This window comes from Schistocerca cancellata, chromosome 8 (genome assembly GCF_023864275.1).
Source record: "Schistocerca cancellata isolate TAMUIC-IGC-003103 chromosome 8, iqSchCanc2.1, whole genome shotgun sequence".
In the NCBI taxonomy this organism is placed as follows: Eukaryota; Metazoa; Arthropoda; class Insecta; order Orthoptera; family Acrididae; genus Schistocerca; species Schistocerca cancellata.
In genome coordinates, this window is record NC_064633.1 from 220683886 (window position 1) to 220711490 (window position 27605).

Genomic DNA, 27605 nt, shown 5'->3' on the forward strand with positions numbered 1-27605 from the left:
TGTTTTTGCCATTTCTTTCTCATTACCAGTTCTGTGCATTGATCTATTCTTTTTACTGTGTCATATGAGGAAATTGCAGTTTGGTTTGCTAGTTCTAAGAGCAATTCCTCATTCACCTCTTCATTTACCACAATGTGCTGCAGGCAACACATTGTTTACATTAATTTGGTAAGTCAATAATATTATGAAAAGGGCAGATTGCTATTCACTGTAAAGAAGACATACTGAATTGAATACGGACATGATGAAAAGATTGTTACATGTAAGCTTTCGACCAACACATTCACACAACCAAGCACACCCTAAACACACATGACTGCTACCTCTAGCCAGACTGAACAGAAATGTCTGTTGCAGTCTGGCACAAGTGGCTGAAAGTAGCGGACAGGTGTGTGTGAGGTGTGGTTCCTTATGTGAAAGTGTGTGTGTTTCTCTTTTCTGAAGAAGGCTTTGGTCAAAAGCTTATATGTAATAGTCTTTTCATCATGCCAGTCCGCAAGTCAGTGTGCCATCTTCACGATGAGTTGCAATCTACCCTTTTCATAATATTGTTAAACTCAAACCTGGACTTTCCGTTGTTTAATTTTGTTATAATTAGGAATTATATCACTGGCTGGGCAGATTTTTATGAACATAAGGTTCATGTTTGTTTGATGTAGTTTCACCCTTGTTTTCTTAAATTTATTGAAGGGCTTTGCAGAGAATGCCTGATATGGTGTAGAAACATTCACTGTAACTTGAAAACTTTTCTGTTGGTCTGTGTCTGTGTATGTGATTGTGCGCCCACCTTGATGCAAAACACTTTCGTTTAATTTCTTCTCCAAACTACTTTTAGCTAAATGTCACTATCGGTGGGTTTCTTTAACCCAAAACATGCAAAATCAGCATTGTTACATGACAGATTACATTACAGCCTAGTGACCACCAAAATTGTATTCACAGCACTATTGCAATTCCCAATAGTGTACCACTGACATAAGCAAATTCCCATTTTTGTATTTACTGATAGCAGCTGCTCATAAAAAGGGCTCATAAAAAGGTATTATAAAACTATTCACACAACTCAGTATCTGGGATCAAACAGTACATGTGTAATAACATTTTTCATAATGTTTTGTTATGATTCTAATGTTTCAAATGTCGGAAAAAGAAAAAACATTGATGCTGGTGATATTTCACTAAAACTAGTCTGGGGAAGAAACTGAACAAAAATGTTTTGCATCAAGGTGGACCCACAATCTCACATTGTTTTATACAGCCATTGACTAACAGAGGAGTTTTCAAGTTACAATAACAGACAGCATGTTGTGAAAGACAGTAAATCCAACAGGTTTCTCAAGGAGAACCCCTGTTTGGAAATGCATAGCTTCAACACTCTGGTAAATGGAAGTCTGAATTAAATTTATATTGGTCTTTAAGAAACTCAACAAATGCAGTAAACAAAAAAATAAGATTCTAAATTTTGACATCTAATTTCATTTCAGAATGTACATCACTGCTGCAAGTGTGTGTGTGTGTGTGTGTGTGTGTGTGTGTTGTGTGGCGATACAGAAAAAAAAGGGTGCAATGATCATTAGCAGTTCTCCTCATTCTGTTTTACAAATCTATATATAGCATCTAGATGGCACTGCATATTTGCAACAAAGTGATTTGAAGTTCATTGTCTAACAGTCATATTATCTGTGGAACCTATTGTGGCATATGGTCAACAGTGTAAACAGACTATTGAACAAAAAAGGAAGGTAGTCTGTTCCTTGTAATATGATTGTTAATTCATAGTCCATGGCAATTCTGTCAAATACCCTAGTTGGAAATTACACTACCTAGTCAACTGCTAATAATATGCAAACACAAAATAAGGAATGCATAAATTGTACCTATATAAACCATTTTCAAGCTGTGGTGGCTAAACAATACATTTTGAACATAACTTTTCCCTTGATTTTTTTGCTTTCCTGAACAACAAAATAAATGTTTAAAAATCAAATTGCTATCTGTAACCAATTATAAATCATTTCACTAGTACTAACCCTCACCTTCAGGTTGGCATTTTACAGCGGACCTACAATTTCTGCAATGGTGTACATTTATGTGATGTCATTTTGGTGTTATGACATGACAGGAGACACTTGTTCTTCATAGTGACAGACACATAATAACCTTACTTTAGATTTCCATTCTCACAACACTTTCAAGCAAAAATTATGATTCTAAGTGTTGCTGATTTTGTTTTGATATAGGGCCTTATAAGTTCGCAAAATGAAAATTAAGCAATTAGAAACTAAAACTGCAATAAGGGAGACCAAGTGCATATAGTAGCAAATTGTGAGAACAGAAAAAAGTTATGTAGCAGTGACAAAGCCAAAATGTTGAAAATGTTAAGCACTAAGAATTTTTGAACTGGAAGTTATTTTTCTGTGAATGATAAAATATGGTAAATGAAGAAATTTGGAGTAAGTAATGGAGAGCAGTTAGAAAAAGAACAGCAAGCTAGTCAAGAGAAACTGAACATAATAGCAACATTGATCTGCCTTATTTTTGGCACTAATCACTATATGTCCACATCCAATTTTGATCAGGTGAGATGTCACAGCGGTTAAGACACTGGACCCATTTTTGGGAAAAGTGGGGTTAAAACTCTTGACTGACAATTCTGATTTTGATTTGTCGTGGTTGCAGTAAATAGCTTTATGCAAATGCTGGGATAATTTCTTTGAAAAATGTATGGCCAATTACCTTTTCCCTCATGAGCATGAGCTAGGTCTCCAAAGACCTCATCATCAACAGGACCTGAAACTTTAAGCTCCCTTTTTTCACTCACACCTAGTTTTTACTCTTTGTGTATGATGGTAGGCTGTTTCCATTATTGAAAACAATCATTTACATGACCATGTATGTAATGTTACACGTAGTACATGTGCCGGCCTGTGTTATTTCTTTAATATATCAGTATATATGTAGTATGTAGTTTTGTATCATCTCCTGAGATACACCAGTCATTTTTTACTTTGAATGGAGCATCTAATGTTAGTCTGGTTAGTTATCTATTATGCATAGTTTCCTGATCATCTTACTGAAGTAGTAAAGGTGAAGGTATCACAGATGCAGTTAAAGTCCAGTTACTTGCACTTTCAATAAAAGTCACTCTAGTACAATTATGCAACTGGAGTGAGACTTCTGTTTCTTTACAAAGGTTTCATTTACAAAATTATTATTTTTCAACAGGCAACAGGACCACGGATTGGCAGTATGGTGCAGGCATTCTCCACTTTATTCCTTGGAGCAGTGATTGCATGTGCATACACATGGAAACTTGCCCTAGTAGCACTGGCAGCAGTTCCATTTGTATTCGGATCAACATTTATGGAGGCTAAAGTTGTACAAGCGAGTGGCTTAGATGAGAAGAAGCAACTTGAGGGTGCAACGAAGGTGAGCTCTGTCTTCGAATACAAACTATCTCTTTTTTGCAGTTTGTTACTGCGTTTTAAAAACTAGTAGAGATTTTTAATTGCAGCTTCTACTTCCATTACATGTTTTTTATTGTTAGTGGTCCATTTCTGTGATTGTGTATGTTTCATTAAAAGTTTTCTTTTCAGTGTTGCATGATGCTCATAAATTGTCTTAACAAAAACATTCCATTCTATAATGTTCCAAGTTTGGTTTTGACTAAGGTGTCTTCATGCATTTCTTTGATTTATTGCATTTTCTGCTAATTCTAGAACATTTCTTTTAAATAAATAGCTTCTGCCTATCAGACCTTGACAAGATTTCAAAGTGGTGCAATGATTGGCACCTTGTTTTAAATGGTCAGGAATGTACAATTGGACATTCACAAAATGAAAAAATGCAGTATGCTTTGACTGTAATATCAATGAGTCACTGTTGGAATCTACCTCATACAAATACCTGGGTGTAACACTTAGTAGGGATAAGAAATGGAATGATCACATAGGCTTAGTTGTGGGAAAAGCAGGTGGTAGACTTCGCTTTATTGGTAGAATACTGGGGAAGTGCAGTCAGTCTACAAAGGCGATTGCTGACAAATGACTCGTGCAACCAGTTCTAGAATATTGCTCAAGTGACTGTGACCCATACCAAATAGGGTTAACAGGGGATACTGCATACAGTGAAGGGCAACACCAACAGACACAGATTTGTTTGGTCTGTGGGAGAGTGTCATAGAGATAGTCAAGGAACTGAACTGGTCTCTTGAAGATAGACGTAAACAATCCAGAGGAAGTCTGTTAGCAAAGTTTCAAGAACTGGATTTAAATTATGACTCTAGGAATATGCTACAACCCCTTCATATTGCTGACATAGGGATCGTTAGGATAGGATTAGAATAATTACTGTCCACACAGAGACATTCAAACAATCATTCTTCGCGCACTCCATACGTGAATGGAATGGGAAGAAACACTAGTACAATGGGACATACTCTCTTCCATGCAGCTCACAGTTTTTTGCAGAGTATAGATGTAGCTATAGAAGCAGATGTAGATATTCCTGCCCATGAAAGTTAACCTCACATTGAAAGTCAAACACAGGTTACCATCGAGCTACAGACATCTTTTAAATGAGAAGTTGGAAAACCTTTACTATGGATTGTACCTCCTTTTATGACTTCTTTCAGTAAGGTTTCTAACTATATAACTGTTTGAAAACTTGATGTAGCACATTCTTGATTAATCACAAACCATGTGCCCTTGGTATTTTAGGTTACTGTGTTAACATTACTCTATGTCTGCAAGTGAAAGAATAAAGAGGGAACAAAAGAAACAAATCACTCTATTAGAATTTAATCAGACATTTACTGATAGCAATCAAATTAGGTAGCATTAAAAAGTAGAGAATTTTACAATATGAGTTTACCTTAGCCACAATGGTTTAATGGGCATGGCCCTAATATGGAAGCAGTACGCTTATCAGCACACGCAAGAGGAGCACTCAGTAAATTACAATCCTTATGAACACTTGACACAACTAAAGTTACATGACACTTAGCCATGACCTGACTCTATGTTAAAAAACACAGCATTATGTGGAAATGAAGTCTAGAAACAAAGCACAAATATAAAAAAATTGTGAAGCAGACCTAGAAAAATACCCGAAAAGGAAATGCTATTGTCATGCAGAAGATTTCTTGGGGGTAAACCATGGATAATTGCATCTGTTACTATGTGTTCATATAACATGCAGTGACGTTATCTATTTTGCGGCAAGTGGACTGGTTGTGAAGAAGGTGGTGTTGGGTGGAGTGCTCCTTAGTTAATCACATCTGAAACTTAATGTTGGCTATCTGCAAGCTTAGATTAATTTTTTCAAAGTGTATATCATCTTGTAATTGATGAATTTTATATGTGACAGTCTCTGTGAATATAGGAGGCATGTAAAATGATAAAGACTCCATTTGACCTGTTGTATAGAATGGATTTTCTTTCACTCTCTTCATGCTTGCAACATCTTTTGCTGTTGTGCGGTATTGTTTTAAATAGTTGTCCCTTTTATCTATGATTATCAACTGGCTGTTTTGTTAATGTGCTCTAATTCACTGTACATAAAAAAACCTCATAATTAACTTTCTTCATGTCCTTCTAATTTCCTAACATGCAGAGCACACATAGACGAAGTCTATGATCACTTGAAATTGTAAAGTGGTTTAAGTTTTATAAAACATTGTTAATTCCACTTTTAGCTCCATTTATGTTTACAAATACAGTTACTGCTTCCTTTTTGTTTTTGTTAATGCTATATATATTTTCAATCAAACTGCATTTTATTTTGTGTATATATAACTAAACATTGGCAATGATGAATATGGCAACAATATTATTCAAGTAGTACTGAGACATTCACAATATTAAAACATCACACACACGCACACACACACACACACACACACACACACACACACACACACACACAAATGCTTGAAAATGAGATGAGTGTTATCTGCTATTTTCAGTTTCTTCATTATCTTACAGGTAGCAGTAGAAGCCATTTCAAATATCCGCACCGTGGCCAGCTTGGGTCAAGAACAATCATTCATTGATCACTACAACCTGTCTCTGCACTTGGCTGCTAAAGCAATGATGAGAAGAATGCGACTAAGAGGAGTAGTCTTTGCAACAGGCCAGACAGCACCATTCTTTGGTTATGCTCTTGCATTGTATTATGGAGGATATCTTGCTGTTACTGAGGGACTTCACTATAAAAATATAGTAATGTAAGTTTCTATAATGCTTTTAATGAATACCATTCATCTTTTGTTTGGGGCAGAAGCAGTACAACTATAAAAATTACAGATTATCAGATTATTAATTTCATCTATAATGTTCACATAGATGCAAACCACAGAATAAAAGTTTTGTATGACATATAGTTTTTACTGCAGTTGTGTGTGTGTGTGTGTGTCATCTATTGTTCACAAAGACCTTAACGGCCAAAAGCTTTAATTGTGGGAGGTGAATTGACTTCACCTAATGTACTGTATTTTATGGGCTATAAGAAGCTAATTTAAAGAAAAATACATCTTTACCATTCCTATTATTAGACTGCAAATTCAGAATAAAAAAAATTCTTACTCTCACCCTAGACCATGACTATCTTATCCACTGACACACTTGTTTGATTGCAGGATGTAAAGCTCCCTTCGGTGTGAATCCATTTTGGGTTTTGATCCATCATCCATTTGTTCCAATCCTCCCTCATATACACTTTAAATGGTTTATTTATTGAGTCATCAAGAGGTTGCAATTGTGAAGTAAGTCCTCCTGGAATAACAAGCTCTGAATTTCCCTATCCTGGTTTCTCTTTCACAGAATTTTTCAAATGACTACTAAATTTATCCAGCACAAGAAGAGTACTCTTCTTCAAATAAAGTACTTCTCCTCTCCCACACTCTGTTAATCCATAATTTCATACCAGCCTCATCCATCCAACCTGGGTAATGTACATGAACAATGACACCTGCAGTATTTCAGAAGGTCTTCGCATTGTTTTGCACTTGAAACTGATCACTGGATTAAGTTTAGTGCCATCAGCACAGTATGAAGGGGCAACAGTGTAGTGCATTTTTTTATCCACTTGTTTTTATAGCTACAGTTTTAGCACCTTTCATGGTAACAGTTCTGTTACTTGACATTATCAAATGTCAGAGGAGTTTCGCCCATATTTGCTATATGGTTTAATACCACACTAGTTTTCTTTCAGTGTTGAATAATAACATAATGGAAAGATAATTATGATACTCCTGTGGCATTTTCTGGGATATTTTGGTTTTGGTTCACAAGCTAGGTGTTGGGTATTGCCCACTCGTCTTGTACAGAGGGTGCCTAAGGGATGCTGAGTTCTTGGAATGTTATACAACAATCCAAGCAAATAACATTAGTAGTTTTATTTCAATAAAGCAGATTTACAAAGCCCACGACCTTCACAAACCTGTAGCACCCACCAACTCCACCCTTAAAATCTGTTAAGTTCCATTGTCGCACTAGCATGAATTAATTCCAGAGTCATTTCTGATGGTGTTCAATACATCATCATCATCTACATTTGGCCACTTGGCATTTAGTCCTCTATTTGTGCATTTAGTATTCCTCATTTTCACGAATGGTTTCTTCTGTTGGTGGATGGCCGAAACGCCCCTCAGCTCCTATGTTTCCATGTTCTTGTCCATATGCTGCTATTACTCCCAGTTTATAGACCACATCATATGAAAACCTTTTATTTTTTTCCATTATGAAACTAGCTACTAACAAAAACATTGTACTGTTACTGATAACACAAATCACTTTTAGTTCAAGTTCACTGGCACTGTAGACTGCAATGATGCATTATAAGCTAAGCAATGTTCTGGATTTGCGATGGCAGGGTGGGAGAGAGACAATGTTAGCAAGCTTGTAAATCCCAGAAACTTATGTTTGCCACATCAGTGCACTGCTGTTGCCGGTTGAATCCAGTGTTGCCAGATACGGCTAGGTTTCCCATGGTGTTGAATATATGGCCATTTTTAAGACTGGTGGGAATTTTATATCAAACACTGGACATTTTAATTTCAAGTATAAGACACACCTGAATTTTGGAGGCAGTTTTTCAAAGAAAAAAGTGTGTCTTGTGATCTGTAAAATACGGTATTAGCATTTTTAATCCAAAGGAGCACAAGCAATAGTATTTCCTCTCTTTCTGAAGTAGTTCTACTCCAAAGTTCCAAGGAGCAAATAGCTTGGAAATATTCTTCACTAGTTAAATAAATACTGTTTACCTTTACCATAGTTCTGGACCAATGTTTACTTCCATCTGTTCTAAATGTCCCCTTTTTGTTTGACTCCCCCTTATATACGACATCATATTAATTTTTTCTCAAGTAAATAAAAAAAAATCCTAGCTTCACTGTACAGGACTGGCACTAGCAGCTGTCAAGATATTAAATTTGTGACTTCTGATGCTCAATTCTAACAACTCTGGTTGCCAGAGGTTGTGGAAGTGTAAAATAAATAATCTATATACCAACAAAAATAAGTTTTACAAGCTTAACTTCTCATTCCATCTGGTAAATCTCCCCGGACATGGGGGGTTCTGGGTGACTTTCCTGAACTGTACCACTTTCCCTGAACCGCTCCAGTCCTTTTCCTTCACCCCTCTTCCTTCCTCTTGAACTCTTCTGCCAGAAGATGGAGCCACTGGCTCTAAAATCTTGTGAGAGTTAAACCTTTTTGTGTGTGTGTTCTCCTGCTGCTGCTTGGTGAGTAGATTTTTTATCTATCCATTTACATTGCATTGTCAAAAATGAAAAATCTGAACCACTTGCAGTTGCGAATACTTGCCTAATCACAATGAGCAATATTTCATTGAGGAAACCATGTCACTCACTTCTATTTAAATGCTTTCATTTTTGTGGTCTAAATAGTCTATTCCCAGAACTATTCTCTCACAACTTAAAAGGTACAAATTTCACACTAGCTTTCATATCAAGGAAGAGACTTGGTATCTGGTGTGTTTTTGGATTTGTCTAAAGCTTTTGACCCATCTCCCAGTCAGCAATAACTGAAAAACTTGAAAGCTATGGCAAACATGAACATGCAGCTCTGAAATCAGGGATATTAAGTATGTTGTATCTCAAGTATATGTACTTGGCCTACTTTCGTTCAACCTATTTATAAGCTATATTGACGTCAGTGAGAGCAATAACAAAGTACTGTATGCTGATGACATGACATAAGTAAATGTAAAAGAAATCTGGAAACACCGGACATAAGTGTGTTTATTTCAACAAATAACACAGTAAGTGGTTTATACAGAATGAATTGATTATAAATAGATTATATCAATAAAAGATAATGTTCATGATATTCATGAACAGAGAAAAGGAAGAGCACAGATATATTCATGGATGAAACAAGACTGGAGGAAGTTACCTCCATAAAATTTTTGGGAATCACATTTGACAATAAGCTCCAATGGAGGCAACATATAGTGTCTGCAGCAAATTAAGCACTGTAATATCTATTATGAAACAGCTTGCACATTAAACTAACAAACAACTCTCACGCACAGTGTACCATGCACTTTTTGAACCATACTTACAGTATGGAATCACTGTTTGGGGACACTCCTGCAGCAAAAAAACAAAAAGAATTTTTATATTGCAAAAATGCTGTTAGGACCATTCTCAATAAAAAAAAACAAACAATCATGCAAACCTGCCTTCTGCAATCTAAAAATACTGACCCTTCCATCCACGTACATACACAGATAATAGTTTCATTAATCAAAGTAATACATTACTAGAAAAAAATGCTGATGTTCACTCATATGACACAACAAATAAAGGCCAGCTGAGAAATGTACCATACAGCCCAAGGGATGTTGAAGGAGATCCTTGATACTCAAATATACAACTATTAACACATCGTCCTAAGAGCCTACAGGACAATGTGAGTGAAAACAGCAATTCAGAAAAGGATTATTGAATGGAAAAAGAATTTTATAGTGAAGCTGAGTACAAGTAACAATGAGGAATGCTAGTTTGGCCTGTATGTGTGTACTGTAGTCAGGAACATGTTGTAGGCACTATATGTTTTTGTTATTTCCATTTTTTTGCCACCTGAGGTGAAGTTATTACCAATTTGATGTTTTATATTGTAATATGTAAATTAAATATTTTATGACATCAGATGAAGTTGACTTGTCCTATATTACAAGTACACACTCTATACACAATATAATTACATGAGACCAAATAAAACTCAAACAGCTACTCCCCTATTTCCTCAAAATCCACTCTGCCACTGTCACAGTAACTAAAGCTATAGTAAGACTGAAAGTTATATAACTCCTGAATGAATTTTTACTCTGCAATGGAGTGTGTGCTGATTACTTCTATTTGATTTTTAATACTGATAACACTGTATTCATCTGATCACAAATCCTGCTTTTCCTCCCACCACAATGCTAACTATATTTAACTTCTAACAACCCATGTCCCTTTTCAAATTCTTTAACCTGCCTACCCACTTAAGGGATACAACATTCCACACTCCAACCCAAAGAACTCCAGATTTGTTTTTCCTGATGAAAGCATCCACCTTCTGCAGAATTACAGATTATATCAAAACAGCAGAGAAAAAATTAAGATTGCAATTGTGTTTCAGGGTAGCAGAAGCTTTGATTTTTTCGACATGGATGCTGGGACAATCAATGGCATTTGCCCCAAACTTTGGAGCTGCAAAACTAGCTGCAGGTCGTCTCTTTCAGCTACTCGACAGGAAACCACAAATTGAATCTGGCCCAGATACTGGCGAGGGCCTCATTTCAGTGAGTCAAACATGTTTAATTGCCTGTTAATTTAATAGTTAATTAATTCCTTGATGCTTTAATTATATACCCTCAGTTATCTTTCTAATGCTGTAGTCAAAGCTACACAGCTTTGAAGATATCAAATAGAATTGCAATTTCATTAAATATTATATTAGGTATTCGCCCCTTAAGTCTTTCAAGTAAGGTATCAAGAGTTCAGAGGACTAAACTATCAAGCATCTTAAATTTTCATATGTAAGCTGTGCATTAGATTAATAAGTTAAAAATTGTTCAAAAGAAAACAATTAATAGGTAGGGACTTAGTGTGTAGAAGTTTTCAACACATTTCTAGCACAACAACTTAAGGGAAAGGGCATTTTGCAAAATAGTGCTCTAGGTATTTGCAAAATTAAATAAAAAAACAGAAACTATAAATCAAAATACTGACAGTAGTGATGAAATAAATTATGAGATATTTGTAACAGCCTAAAAGATACAACTACCACACCTGAATATATCTTGCAGGTCATTAATTAATTAACACAGGCAGGTTGAGTGAAACTTTTTCTCAAAATATAATAGTAACCTCAGGCTTTTCACAGGTGATGGAGTTATCTATAATGAAATTCTGGCTGAAGAAAACTGTACATATTCATTTGGATCTTGATAAGATCTCAAAGTGGTGCAAAAACTGGCCACTTGCTTTAAATGTTCAGCAATGTAAAACTGTGCACTCCAAAAAACAAAAAATACAGTGTTCTATATGGCTAAGTTATCAGTGAGCCACAGCTGAAAATGGCTAACTAACAAAAATACCTGAATTTAACAATTTGTAGATATATGAAATGTAACACTCACATAAACTTAGTTGTAGGTAAATCAGCTGACTTTGGTCAGTTTGTCTAGAAAAATGCAGTCTGTCTACAAAGGAAATAGCCCACAAAGCACCTGTGCAACCCATCCTAGAATACTGCCCAATTGTTTGGAAACCATATGATATAGGACTTACAGGGGATGTTGAATGTATACACACACAGAGGCTTTCAAGCCATCATTCTTCCTGTGCTCCATATGAGAATGCAACAGAAAAAAGCACTGGGAAGTACTCTCTGCCACACAAATCAAAGTGGTTTGCAGAGTGCAGATGTAGATGTCTTATGGAATCATCTTCCATGGCAGAGGTAACCATACAAATTGCTGAAGCCATTTTAAAGATCTTGGAATTCTTGTACTCATTTCTCAATAGATTTATTCCTTAATAGTTTTTGTTGCTGATAATAAAAACGAATTTTAGCTGAACTGGGATTTACAGTCACAATACAAGACAAAAATAATTTTTGTGTAGATTTTGCCTCCTTGTCTAGGGTTCAGAATTAAGCTATGTACTCTGATGGTAACATCCAACACAGAGCAAGAAATTGCAAGTTCCTACCAGTTCGAAAGAAAATTAAAAACATATATTACCCATTCGTTCTCAGGATTACCTGCATTCAGGGACTGAAAAGTTCTTTTAGCCATAGGATAAGTATTAGTGCTTGTTTCAAAGTTACATGACAAGTAGTAATTGTACTGTAAATGGGATTCATTGTTTACAGTTGTAGGTACACATCTTTTTGAAAAATACCAATCTGATGAAGTAAATATTAAGCTACAGATAAACAGCATCTGAGGTGGCAGCAGCCTTTACAAATCAGCAGCTTACTTACTGATTTTTGATTAAATTTATGACATAAGCACAAGTAGCATAAGCAGTAGTGTGATAGTTATAAAAACATCATACACACACTAAGGGGACAAAAGTTATAGGATACTGATATGTACACATGTAGATGGTGGTAGTATTGCGTCAAGATATGAAAGAGTAGTGCATTGGTGAAGCTGTTATTTGTACTCAGGTGATTCATATGAAAAGGTTTTCAACATGATTATGGCCACGCTATGGGAATTAACAGACTTCAAACATGGAATGCTAGTTGGAGCTAGATGCATGGGACAGTCGACTTTGGAAACTGTTAGACAATTCAATATTCCAAGATCCACAGTGTCAAGAGTGTGCCGACAATACCAAATTTCAGGCATTACCTCTCACCACGGACAATGCTGTGACTGATGGCCTTTAAGTAATAACTGAGAGCAGTGGTGTTTGCCCTAGATGACTATAAAATTGTGGCCTGGTCAGATGACTCAAAATTTCAGTTGGTAAGAGCTGATGGTATGGTTTGAGTGTGGTGCAGACCCAATAAAGCCATGGGTCCAAGTTTACAGCAAGGCACTGTGCAAGCTGCTGGTGGCTCCATAATCCTGTGGGGTGTGTTTCCATGGGAAGGACTAGGTCCTCTGGTACAACTCAACTGATCATTGACCAGAAATGGTTATGTTTGGCTATTTGGAGACCATATTTCATGGACTTTATGATCCCAAACAACGTTATCAGGCCACAACTGTTTGCAATTTGTTCGAAGAACATTCTGGAAAATTCGAGTGAATGATTTAGCACCCTAATTGTCTAACATGAATCTCACTGATCATTTAAGGGACATAATTGACAGGTCAGTTTGTGCACAGCAGCATGGCTCAATACTTTTGCAGTGGACTTCCAATGACTTGTTGAGTTCATGCCACACTGAAGATATTAAATTCGCTTTTCTGTGGGAACTGGCAAAAACCTTGTCTGCTGCTAAGGATACAGCTACAGGATCAGATGCTATCAGGGTTATTTCAGAAGTTCTGCACATTGTAAAGAAGAAGAAAATAATTTATTTTATAAAATACCTTTGCAGGCCTTGTATATAATCTCCACCCTTTCTTATGACAGCTTCCCAACATTTTGGCAACTTCTCTGTTCCAGATGGGGTGCCTTCATTATTGAGTTAGTCCGATTACTCGGGTCACATCACTGGAAGCTTCATCAGTTGTATTAAAATGTTTTCCATGCAGCTGCTCCTTCAATTTGGGAACCAAATTAAAGTCTGGTGGGGCTATACAAGGACTGTACAGTATTTCTCATCCACATTTGTCGAGCAGTTCTCTCACTGATAGGGTAATATAGGGTCTTGCATCATCGTGGAAAAGGAGGACACTAGCTGCACATGTCAGGCCTTCTTTGACAAGTTTTCAGTTGCTTTAAATGTTCAGCAATGTAAAACTGTGCACTCCAAAAAACAAAAAATACAGTATTCTATATGGCTAAGTTATCAGTGAGCCACAGCTGAAAATGGCTAACTAACAAAAATACCTGAATTTAACAATTTGTAGATATATGAAATGTAACACTCACATAAACTTAGTTGTAGGTAAATCAGCTGACTTTGGTCAGTTTGTCTAGAAAAATGCAGTCTGTCTACAAAGGAAATAGCCCACAAAGCACCTGTGCAACCCATCCTAGAATACTGCCCAATTGTTTGGAAACCATATGATATAGGACTTACAGGGGATGTTGAATGTATACACACACAGAGGCTTTCAAGCCATCATTCTTCCTGTGCTCCATATGAGAATGCAACAGAAAAAAGCACTGGGAAGTACTCTCTGCCACACAAATCAAAGTGGTTTGCAGAGTGCAGATGTAGATGTCTTATGGAATCATCTTCCATGGCAGAGGTAACCATACAAATTGCTGAAGCCATTTTAAAGATCTTGGAATTCTTGTACTCATTTCTCAATAGATTTATTCCTTAATAGTTTTTGTTGCTGATAATAAAAACGAATTTTAGCTGAACTGGGATTTACAGTCACAATACAAGACAAAAATAATTTTTGTGTAGATTTTGCCTCCTTGTCTAGGGTTCAGAATTAAGCTATGTACTCTGATGGTAACATCCAACACAGAGCAAGAAATTGCAAGTTCCTACCAGTTCGAAAGAAAATTAAAAACATATATTACCCATTCGTTCTCAGGATTACCTGCATTCAGGGACTGAAAAGTTCTTTTAGCCATAGGATAAGTATTAGTGCTTGTTTCAAAGTTACATGACAAGTAGTAATTGTACTGTAAATGGGATTCATTGTTTACAGTTGTAGGTACACATCTTTTTGAAAAATACCAATCTGATGAAGTAAATATTAAGCTACAGATAAACAGCATCTGAGGTGGCAGCAGCCTTTACAAATCAGCAGCTTACTTACTGATTTTTGATTAAATTTATGACATAAGCACAAGTAGCATAAGCAGTAGTGTGATAGTTATAAAAACATCATACACACACTAAGGGGACAAAAGTTATAGGATACTGATATGTACACATGTAGATGGTGGTAGTATTGCGTCAAGATATGAAAGAGCAGTGCATTGGTGAAGCTGTTATTTGTACTCAGGTGATTCATATGAAAAGGTTTTCAACATGATTATGGCCACGCTATGGGAATTAACAGACTTCAAACATGGAATGCTAGTTGGAGCTAGATGCATGGGACAGTCGACTTTGGAAACTGTTAGACAATTCAATATTCCAAGATCCACAGTGTCAAGAGTGTGCCGACAATACCAAATTTCAGGCATTACCTCTCACCACGGACAATGCTGTGACTGATGGCCTTTAAGTAATAACTGAGAGCAGTGGTGTTTGCCCTAGATGACTATAAAATTGTGGCCTGGTCAGATGACTCAAAATTTCAGTTGGTAAGAGCTGATGGTATGGTTTGAGTGTGGTGCAGACCCAATAAAGCCATGGGTCCAAGTTTACAGCAAGGCACTGTGCAAGCTGGTGGTGGCTCCATAATCCTGTGGGGTGTGTTTCCATGGGAAGGACTAGGTCCTCTGGTACAACTCAACTGATCATTGACCAGAAATGGTTATGTTTGGCTATTTGGAGACCATATTTCATGGACTTTATGATCCCAAACAACGTTATCAGGCCACAACTGTTTGCAATTTGTTCGAAGAACATTCTGGAAAATTCGAGTGAATGATTTAGCACCCTAATTGTCTAACATGAATCTCACTGATCATTTAAGGGACATAATTGACAGGTCAGTTTGTGCACAGCAGCATGGCTCAATACTTTTGCAGTGGACTTCCAATGACTTGTTGAGTTCATGCCACACTGAAGATATTAAATTCGCTTTTCTGTGGGAACTGGCAAAAACCTTGTCTGCTGCTAAGGATACAGCTACAGGATCAGATGCTATCAGGGTTATTTCAGAAGTTCTGCACATTGTAAAGAAGAAGAAAATAATTTATTTTATAAAATACCTTTGCAGGCCTTGTATATAATCTCCACCCTTTCTTATGACAGCTTCCCAACATTTTGGCAACTTCTCTGTTCCAGATGGGGTGCCTTCATTATTGAGTTAGTCCGATTACACGGGTCACATCACTGGAAGCTTCATCAGTTGTATTAAAATGTTTTCCATGCAGCTGCTCCTTCAATTTGGGAACCAAATTAAAGTCTGGTGGGGCTATACAAGGACTGTACAGTATTTCTCATCCACATTTGTCGAGCAGTTCTCTCACTGATAGGGTAATATAGGGTCTTGCATCATCGTGGAAAAGGAGGACACTAGCTGCACATGTCAGGCCTTCTTTGACAAGTTTTCAGTTGCAAAATATTTTGCAAAAACAGCTTGTAGTATGTGCGCGTCACAGATGTCACCTGGGGTACTCCATTTGTAGCTATGACTCAGTTTCAGCTTCCATTTTAAAACTGAATTACTCATGCCACAGCCATGCGAACTACAACCATCACATCCATAAGTCTTGCTCACAACTGACATTAATTTTAACTTAATCATACCACTGTAACAATCATCCATGTGCAGTGTGCAGGACCTTTGAAGTGACCCTCATATTATGTATAGCATATTGTCAGCTGTGTAAAACCATCATTGATCTCTTCAACTGCAGGGACTATTCCAGATTAATAGAGGAATGACCCCTCCTAAAACCAGAGAAGAATAGTACATCTGCTAGCAATTACCATAAATATTGTTAATATTTGCACCCATTCTTACTCAGTTGTTAATTCAGTTATTTTATCATGTAGATAAGAAAACTTTCCTCTTTTGTAACTGAGTGTTTATTTTGTTTTCTGACAAAACATGTTTTACACATTCATAATAAGCATCATTTCACATGCAGTGTGCTACAGGAAAGGCTATGTGTAGTGAAATGTATAAATGCAACCTACTATCACTTGGAAATCTGTACTGTGTGCATTTAGCGCCTACAGAAGAACGATGGATACATGAAAAACATAGAAAAGGAAAAAAAAGCAGGAAAAATAAAAACCACTGATGATGCCTAGCAAGAATAGGTGAACTATGTTTAGTTTGAAACAAAATAAACATTCAGTTGCCAAAAATTGAATTTTCTTGTCTACATGCTATACTTAGTTGCCATAAAGCAGTGAAGGAATGACCCATTCGAGGATGGGCAACTTCTAGAGAGAAAGTGACCCACTTCCAATTTGGGAAGTATCATTCTATACAAGACAATACAACACTAATGAAAATAGCTCAACAGGAAGATTTACTACATAGAAAGCATCTTATAGGGGCACTCTTTGATACTAAAAAAGCGCAAGACACTACAACACCAGCTTCATATCTAGAGCTTCTGTGAAAAGATGCCAACTCATAGAAATCTTTCTTTGCAAAGCAGTCATAATGTTACCAAATGGGAGACTTTCAAGCACATATATACAATAGAATGGTGTCTCTCGAGGGAACATTTTTAGTGTCAGCCTTTTCACCATCACTACAGAAAGAATCACTGACACAGTGAAGAGTCCAGTGATGACTTCTTTGTTTGTTGACAATTTTAAAATTTGCAAAAATAATTCATCTGTTACAAATGATATTTTACAGACCACAAAATATAGGTTTAAATTTTCAACAGATAAAATATTGTGAGATTATTTTGATCATATTAGTCACATTTTTAATTAAATGGGACTCGCATTTAATGGGACCATTCTGGGTCTTGTAAATGATAAAAGGCTCGCATGACTACCAGGCTTGTAAGACCTTAAGCTTTAGGCATTTTAAATGTCTCAACAGGAAGGTCAGGGTTGCAGACAGATCCAGTCTACAACAATTTTATAAAGTATTAATGTACTCAGGCATTTTAAATGTCTCAACAGGAAGGTCAGGGTTGCAGACAGATCCAGTCTACAACAATTTTATAAAGTATTAATGTGCTTCTGTCTAGCCTACAGATGTGCCATTTATGGTCCAGTCTGAAATTCATACCTAAAGATGCTGAATGCAGTACACTATTTGACCATCAGACTTGCACAGCTAGTGAGCCACCACATTCTTTCCACTAAGAGCTTCTGACTACACAACACATGTTCAAAACTGTCAGCCAAAGACTCTCTGGCTTCCTCTATCATTGCAGAACCTCCCACAGAGTGACTATTTCTAAACTATACATGTCAGAAAGCCACTGGGAATCCAGGTGAAGCAGCTTACAGTACAGAAGCAGCTTATACAGCAAATACCAGGTTTCTTCCCAAGTACTGTTGCAAGAAACCACATTGGCTGACATAGGCTACAGATAAATTTTAAATCACTTGTGCACAAATGAATGCTGCAAATTATCTCAAACACACACATTCTATCTGTTTCAAATAAGCACTGTAATGGCAAAGCGGTTGACACAGATGGCTCCCAGCAAGGGGATATACCTGCCCATTTCACAGTTTTTCAGACAATATCTAAGGTTTTGTCCAGCTGTAGAATTCATTGTCTTTGATGCTGAGTTGTATGCAGTCCTAATGGTTGTCATCAGATAGATGTAGGAAAAACCTATCTGCATCTACTCTGACAAAGGGAGTCCAGAGAATGTACCCAGCAAAGAATTTGATCAGGAAAAATGTAGGAAACCTTTTTTCTCCTACAGAACCAGAATATAGAGATAGCATTGTGTTGGGTATCAAAATGAGTTGGAATTCACAGTATGAGACTACTGCCTCAACAGCCAAGCAGGCTTGTGATAAGAATTCAGTGTTATCATGTAAGGCTCCCCTTTCAGCAGTTATATCACTGTTGTGAAGGACAGCCATGGGTGTGTGTGAATCAGCTTCTGAAAGCCAGAAAATGATTTCCTGCATGAAATTGTTAAATGTGAAGTTACAAGTTTTCTGTTTGTGTCTCAGCTCATAAAAAACTTTTTTAGCCTTATACAGTAATCTTGAAACATTTATATAATTTTTTTTGCAGGTCAGGTGTGTGGGAACCTGTTCTGTAAAGCAATGTGTTTCACAGCAATAGAGGTTTTGAATCTCATCAGTTCAAACAGGTTCCTTCCATATTCTGTCATAATGTGATAGGAATTTGTCCTCATCAAAAAATATGCCTTAGAAAAATTTCTAATCTTTAGGGCACTACCATTTTTAAACATTGGCAAAATAGCCAGTCATGTATTGGTTTCAAATTTGGTTTTTGTTAATTCCTTATGGCAGGGCAAATGTGTGTAGGACCCGATATTAGCTCTACCACACAGCTTTAGCCATCAGACGTCTTTAGGTATCAGTTAACAGTTTAAATATTTTCAATTCAATTGTGGGGCTTAATGATGCCTACTGTAATTTAGGCTGTTTGGGGAAGAATCTTGGTAAGGAATATCATGTAACAATTGGAGGTCAAGGCACCATTTTGGAACACAATCCCAATTATGTAAGTGAGGACATAACTGGGCACATTGCTGAGAATCCTCTTCAGACTAAAGAGAAGATTGAGATTTTGTCACTCTTTGAGAGTACTATGATAATCCTTGCATGAAGTGTTCTGTGGAACATGTTAATGTAGAGCTTGGACATTTGCTGAAAAGATCTGGGAGAGGGAGGGGAGTAGGACAAATATCCATGTAAGAGTGTCACTGATGCATCATCCTATTTAGTTCTCATATGAACATATCAGAAACACCACAAATAAAAATTATGAACTTTCAATATATATACAGAAAAATGAAAAGGCAGGTGGAGTATCAGCTGACATGTTTCTATCAAAACATTAAATGGGAAATCCCTGAAATCAGACAGGTACATCTTGATAAATATAAGCTACGAGAATATCATACTCATCGAGAACCAGTGAGAAGATAAGGAGTATTGCTATATATACACTACAAAGTGGAGTTGAGTTCCAGAGTTCTGAATCAATAAACACTCTAGCTAATAATACTGATAGTTTATAGGCCACTAGCAGGAAAAACAGCTAGAAACAGTTTTTAATACAATGTTATTATAAATGATTGAAGTGATTTTACAGATTTGCTATTTGACATATTGTCACAAGGCTTTGTACAGAAATATAAAAACTCAAAAAGTTTTTTTGACATATTACAAGTCTGTTATATGTGTGCCCCGTTGATTCTTCAGATATCAAGTCAATAATCAACTTCTTCCCACATTTGGTGCAGTATGTCCCTATCAATCTGTACAAAAGCACTATTGATGTAAGCTCACAGTTCTGGTAGGTTCATTGGTAGAGAAGGCATACACCCTGAACTTTCATGTAACCCCACAAAAAAGTCACGTGGGGCGGAGGCCTTGGCACAAATTGTTGATCATCAACTCCACTATGACCGATCCATGAGTTTCTCTGTTTCCTGTTTATGACTTCATGAACATTATAATGAAAATGGGATGGAGCACCATCCTGGTGATACATTAAGACTACACTTCTGCCTCCAGTTGTGACATGAGCCAATTTTCCAGCAAATCTAGATACACATCTTGTAATAAACTTTAAGCTGTGAGACTGCACAGAGCACATTAACTTCCGACGTTGTGGCTGCCAGGTTAGGTTGGGTTGGGACGGGCCGGGCCCTGGACTCGATGTGCTGCATAATAAAATGGGGATTCTCGGTCCCCCAGGTTTGCATACAGTGACTGTTGACTGAGACATTCACAAAAAAATCTTGCTTTATCACTGATGTAAGCTCACAGTTCTGGTAGGTTCATTGGTAGAGAAGGCATACACACTGAACTTTCATGTAACCCCAGAAAAAAGTCACATGAAACTCATTTTCTTCCATAAGCTGTCACAAGTGTGCCAAAAATTCAAAGTATCTAACTTTCTTATTGGGAGTCATGTAGAAATTGCAAGTGGTAAGGCTTCAGCTTCAGTCATTTCCTTAAGATTTCCCAAACAGTCAGTTGTGGTATGTTCAACTCTCTACTCTGCTCATCGACTTTGTGGGCTATGTGTGAAACTTGCCGATGTGTGGTCAACTGTTTCCTCACTCACTGCAGGTCAACCCATTGATTTTCCCTTGCAGAGGCATCTTGAAGCTTTAAATTGCACATATGATTTGTGAGTGGAGTTGGCAGTTGATAAATCTGTTTTGAACATCATTCTGAAGCGTCATTGCACTGTTACGGCTGACTGATGTGAATGTATTTCAAGCACAATCTATACTTTGCTGGCACATGTTGCCATCTCCCCTAACTACTCTGCTGTGCTCTCAAGGCAGAAATCTGAAGTGTGGCTGCAACAATGCAAAACTTTTTGAGCTTTTTATATGAGTTTTGGCAATATGTCAATTAATGTAGCTAAAGTGAATTTATGAAATAGCTTCAATCATTTACAGCAACCTTGTAAGGTTATGTAGCCTTAACTGAAGAAACACAGTTTGTGGAGACTTTATAGTGCAGACTTTCTATCAGATAGTACTCACTGAGTACACCCTCAGTTTGTAAATGCCCCACTTTGCATTATTTGCTATGGTTCAGTTCCCACTGCTATGGTTCAGTTCCCACTATTTTGACCCCACTACTTTCAGTGATTTATATACAACCATGACAGGCTATGGCTTACAGACCATGATGGTCAGTATTAAAAATGATGACTTGATCACAGTACTAAGAGAAAGATTTTTGGAAGAACACAGGGCAGAGATTTATGAAGCAGACAGTGTAGATGGAAAAGTTAATTGTTTCTTAAACATATTTCTGAAGCATCTTTCACTCTTGTCTCTCCCTGTAACAAAGAAGGATAAAATTAAACAGAGATAGGAACAAGGGATGGATATCCCTTGGGATTGAAGTATCTTGTGCACTGCAAGAAGAAAGTACTACAGAGGAGCACCGACTTCCGACGTTGTGGCTGCCAGGTTAGGGTGGGTTGGGACAGGACGGGCCGGGACTCGATTACCACTAGTACTATAAAATCCTCCAATTTACCGGTAAAAAGAACAAATATATAAAGTATGCACAAAAAATAAAACACAACAACAAAAAGCAGCAACAATGTGAATGATTATTACACAGGAAACAAACAAAATTTACCAATGAAAAGTAAACTGGGTTAAGACAACTGGAAGTACAAGTAAGTTCCATATAGACTGTGGGTCCTTACCTATGATTCAAATGGAATTTTATATTGTAACACAAAAGTCATTATCAGGTTGCATTCAGGCATTGGGCAGGAAATTGGAAATCTGTAGTTATTAAAACACGAAGTATAAGAATACCTAATTTTCTTCTCCTTCTGTAATTTATCTGAATATTTAGGGCGAATTCCAGTTGTCACTAATATTTATGTTAAATGGGTCTTAACTTTTCCAGTATACAGACAGCTGGTAGTATCCAAAGAATTAAGACAAAAAGAGAAAGAAACTATATTTGGGCTTGTTCAGTGTCCCTGAAAATACATGCAGAACTTCTGCTAAGTGTATCAGCTCATAAAGCTTGAGGGAGAACATTGAGAATTTGCAAAAGAAAGCACCTGGGGATATGTACACAAAAAAGACTATTTGTGAAAAAAATGTTCAAGAAAAGCAAGGAAAAATGCATTACTTTCTAAAATTATTCTGGCACACTGTTAAAAATCCAATTGCATAGTAGTGTTCTATTTACATGTTGTTACTCTGCTTTTGAGCGTCACATGGCATGGCATGACAAAATATATTAGAAAGCAGCAAGTCCTCAAAATTTTGATGATAACTTAATAACATTCTGCTTCTAATCTGATATGCAGCTCTTCAGTAATTAATAAGCTTTCAGTCAAAGTTAGAATAAGGTATCCAATTTTTTTTAAAGAAATCAAAATTATTTTTATGTGCCTAGTCTTTCTGAACAGGGAAAATTTTCAACAATTTCAAGGTTACCATAATAAATCCCCCCTCCCCACCCAATCCCCAACAAGTTAATTGCTAAACACCATTTTTAATAATGAACAAATATCTTTCAGTGAAGACTTCATTTACTAATTCCTTTCATGCAATTACTGTGTCCCATTAGATAATTTCAAAATTAAAGCTATTACACAAACGGATCACAAGTAGCTTGTGAAGATTGACGTTTCTGAGTTATAAATTTGTCACTAAATGACTCTACAAGGTGCTCCAAGTTGTTTTTTGTGTAAGTTAGAAGATTCACCACATTAATTTACAGATTTGAGTATGTTAATGCTAACAATAACTATTTCATCTACTTCATTCTACAGACTGATGCAGGTGCAAGAGTTGGATATTCAAAAGTGCACTTTCATTACCCAACTAGACCAGAAGTAAAAGTGTTAAGGGGACTGAATCTACTCATACAACCCGGAAAAACAGTAGCACTTCTGGGGTCAAGTGGATGTGGAAAATCAACTTGCATCCAATTGTTGCAGAGGCTCTACGATCCTATGTTTGGAAAGATTGTAAGTATCATTGTCTGTATAGGTTCTGAGAAAATCATTCATTTTTGTTGTTAATAGTCCATTATTTTACTGCATTACATGTTGGCTCTGAAAAAATAGTTTCTCACAAAAGAATACCAGTTTCATTGTAGTGGTATTGTTAACCATGCACATTTCAATAAGCTAAATAACAATAATTTCATGTGGCTCATTGGCCTGGTGCAAGCCTTTCAACAGGATGTGACTTCAGCAACTTGCATGTCCCTAACATACCCTAGTCATCCAACTGGGGAAAGGGGACCTACAGAGTAACATAGAAGCTGAAACACTTGTTGCTTTTGGCAACTCCTCACCTTGTTGAGAGGCGAAGGCTAGGTTAAGACAATGACTGAGAAAGTATCATAGTTGCTCAGGGTTTTCCCCATACCAAAAAGAGTATACATGAGCAACTGCCTCTGGAGTTCCATTAGACCATATATGCAAATTTCAGCCATTCCAAGCATTATAGAATGATAGGCACCATATTCTCATTTATATTTGGCTGTGGACCAAAGCAATGTGATAAGTGTAAAATAATTATTTCCATCTTCATTATTGTTTGTTGTGACACACGTATCTATTTAAGCTTTAAGCCAAATTTCACAGAGAATAACTCACTAGCCTGACACATGGTGGGCAGTGATACAGAATGTTCAGACTGCACTTAATATGAGAGATATACTTTCTGATTTCTTAGACCATAGTGAGGAGGTCTTAAAGTATATAGAACAGGGTATAAAACAAAAATACGTATTTAGTCCTCAACAGTTTGACTTTATGGAAAAGGAGTCAATGGCGGCTGCTGTAAGTGAGGCAGTAACAAAGCAAGAAATACTACAAACAATTTTGTAGCAGCCTTAAATGGTTCATATTGTTGAGTTTGAAACTTCTGATTGTCCACAGTTTTTGATCAACTGAGGAAGTTGCATTGTTCTAAAGCAGTACACCACCATCTGTATGATTACTGCCAGTACAGTGCACTTCTATGTGAACTGTAAAATTATGAATTAATCATACATCTACATCTAAATCCAGGCTCTAAAACTACTGTGAAGTGCACACCAGGGGGTATGTCCAATTGTACCATTGTTTCTTACTTCCAATATTATTCACATTATAAATCCTTCATTATTGACATACATTGTTCTGACTTCCTTTTAGTTCGATCCCATTATTCTGTGATTTATGAAAATCAGTAGTGCAATCCTGATCTGGTTAGTACAGCTTATAATCAAATGTAGAAGATTGGAAGGGAATGAGAAATATAACAATATGAATAATAGTAACATGTAAAGGGGTTTTGGCAGTTTAGGCTACCTGCAGGGCTCATGGCAAAAGTGGAAATAAAGACTAACGTATAGAATATCCATATAGAACCAGTTAAGTATCTTTCAGTTACATAGTTCTAAGAAATATGCTGTATAATCAAGACTTATCTGCATGTAAATGTGTGTATGTGTGCGTGTTTTAGAGTGCTATTTGTTTATTTATTCTGGGTTTACTCTGTCTGCAATATAGTCTCCATTATCACCTATTTCATAAAATTAACTACCAATCCAGACCAGCTAGTAAAATCTGGATAACTGTGCTTCTGCTCTTGTTAGCAGACTTCTTCTCCTTTGCAGTGCCTCGAGTGCTAGAGGCTGAAAGAGAGCTGGAATGCTTCTTGATTTTTCGTATTGACCAAAAATATTTCTTCTTTCAGCATCATCTATTTAAAGCTTCTTTACTATTGTGTAAACTGTTCTCACATGTACGTTTTACAACTGTATCACAGACATTTGGATACAAATATCTTGCACAATGAGATTACATTTTGTCCGGCAAAACAACCAAAAATATTAGACACAATGACAGTTTTGTTCATTCTTCTATGACATCACTTTAGTTATTGTGAGCGCCATTCTTCCACAGCTGCAGCACACCTCAAAGCCGCAACATATAAGAACAGGCAACATACAGCAGGTTGACCTGCTAAACTCATTGTCCTATCTTGCAGATAGGCTGCACCTATGTACCTTGCATTACCTGCACATAATAATAAACAATTTCTCTGAAAATATGCTATCCGAAACTTAACTACTAATGAAAATGTTTATTAAATGTCATATCATCCTTCACTGTTTAGAGGCACTGAAAGTGTAAACATCATTTTCCCTAAAATGACATGTTACAGCCCAGTGTGTGCTTCATAATACTGTTTAACAAGGGGTAATCTAAACTGTAGTTGTTTATAAAAATCTGTTCATTTATCACCACAGCGATGTGCCACTTTGTACTTCAGTTCAGTTTTAAAAAAATTGATTTTTTGCTTCATATCACCAATTAACCTATGAACATGTGTTACAGGCTCTGGATGAACATGACATTAATTCTCTGTCCTTGAATACTCTTCGTGGTCAGCTTGGAATTGTATCACAGGAGCCTACCCTGTTTGATAGAACAATTGCAGAGAACATCGCATATGGTGACAACAGCAGAATTGTGCCAAAAGATGAAATAATAGCTGCTGCAAAGGCTGCAAATATTCACAATTTTATTTCAGCCCTTCCACTGGTGAGTAATACATGTCAAAGATCTGTACACTCCATCCCTTAAGTCTGATTACTGCTACCTCTTGTGATAAATTTACTGCCACTCAAAACATTTTAACATCCATGAAAACTTGTTTGTTCTGAATAACCACTTGATGTGGCAATGGACAGAAAGCTTATTGTTTTAACTATGTTGCACAATAGGGCTACGAGACTGGTCTTGGTGCAAAGGGTGCACAGCTTTCAGGTGGTCAAAAGCAGAGAATTGCTATAGCACGAGCCTTGGTCCGGAATCCAAGAGTATTGTTGCTTGATGAGGCTACATCAGCTCTGGACAACCAGAGTGAGAAGGTCAGTATTATCAGATTCTAGCAATGTATTCAAAATCCTTCACTACAATTCGTGTTACCACTTTTAGTTCTTTTACTGTCAAGAGTTAAATGTGTTGTAAGTAAAAAATTGTTTAACTGTATTCCTTAGGTAGTACAACAGGCCTTGGACCAGGCATCAGAAGGTCGGACCTGTATTACCATAGCACATAGGCTAGCAACAGTGCAGAATGCAGACACCATTTGTGTGCTAAACAATGGAACTATTGCTGAAATGGGAACACATGAGCAGTTACTTGCCAAAAAAGGACTGTACTTCCAAATGCACCAGCAGTCTGCCGGAGAACCTGTGTGACACATTAAAAGAGGTGTCCAGTTCTGTCATGGCAGAGCCATAATGTGTTCTCTTGTCGTCGTGAGAGACAAATGGCTGGCATTTCATTTTCAGCACTTTGGGATTTGGCTGTGCAACTGTGGCAGTTATCTAAGTATGATGTGACCTATAAACACATCATCAGACACTATCTGAATCCCAGATGGTGTAATACAATATCAAAACTCCAAGTTGTACTACTGTGGCCATTGAGTAAACTTCTGTAAGCCATGTAACTGCACTGTAATTGTTGTTCTTAAGCTGTGATACATGAAAGATGTTATTGTTTGTAGGTCAGTAACATTGCACTTTTAAAAAGTCTGAAGCAACAATAACTGCAGAGATGAGCAACCAAAAGTGACTTTGTATAATATGAGCCCTTCAGTTTGTCTTTCTTGCGCAGAGGAATTGTAATATTGTCTGTACCACATCAGTATTTTTGTGAAAATTAGAGGGTAATAATTTATGTACAAATTTATGCAGCACACAATTAAAAATGTGTGTTGATTTGTTGGTTATTTTTATATTTATTAGTATGGTTTCATTCCATTGTCATTAGAAAGTGAAAATCAGTGAAACTCACATGGAGGAAAGTGCAAGTAGAGTATTAATTCATATCTACTGCATTTGTAAGCCGCACACTGGTCGTTTCTGCGAAATGCGTCATCATCATATTCATGTGTTTGCAGAATTATTTCACACATTAAGTGATGTATATTCTTGCTTATTTAATATATATTTTAGTTTTCACTGGGACACTTACTTAAGCAACATACTCCATAACTGATATGGCAATAATAATGTAAAAGTGATATTGAACTTTTGAGCCTATAAGGCTTAAATTCAATATAAGTGTAAAAATAACAGTGATTAAAATCACATAAATTATTAAAATGTAAAAGGATACAAAATAATTTTGTCATTTTTAAGTAAATAAATGATGTTTTATAATTAACTTTGCAATTA

At 36.6% G+C, this 27605-nt stretch overlaps 1 protein-coding gene across 2 annotated transcripts in view; it reads left to right on the plus strand.

Moving 5' to 3' along the window:
• LOC126094719 (multidrug resistance protein homolog 49-like) overlaps nucleotides 1-27389 on the plus strand; it is a 137757-nt gene extending 110368 nt beyond the window's left edge. For both annotated transcript variants that reach the window (XM_049909259.1, XM_049909260.1), the window contains exons 18-24: nucleotides 3226-3429; nucleotides 5985-6226; nucleotides 10653-10815; nucleotides 23188-23385; nucleotides 25753-25959; nucleotides 26142-26288; nucleotides 26418-27389. In XM_049909259.1, the coding sequence (XP_049765216.1) occupies nucleotides 3226-3429; nucleotides 5985-6226; nucleotides 10653-10815; nucleotides 23188-23385; nucleotides 25753-25959; nucleotides 26142-26288; nucleotides 26418-26621 (1365 nt within the window). In that variant the 3' untranslated portion in view covers nucleotides 26622-27389. The remainder of the gene's footprint in view (nucleotides 1-3225; nucleotides 3430-5984; nucleotides 6227-10652; nucleotides 10816-23187; nucleotides 23386-25752; nucleotides 25960-26141; nucleotides 26289-26417) is intronic.
• The last annotated feature ends 216 nt before the right edge of the window (nucleotides 27390-27605 follow it).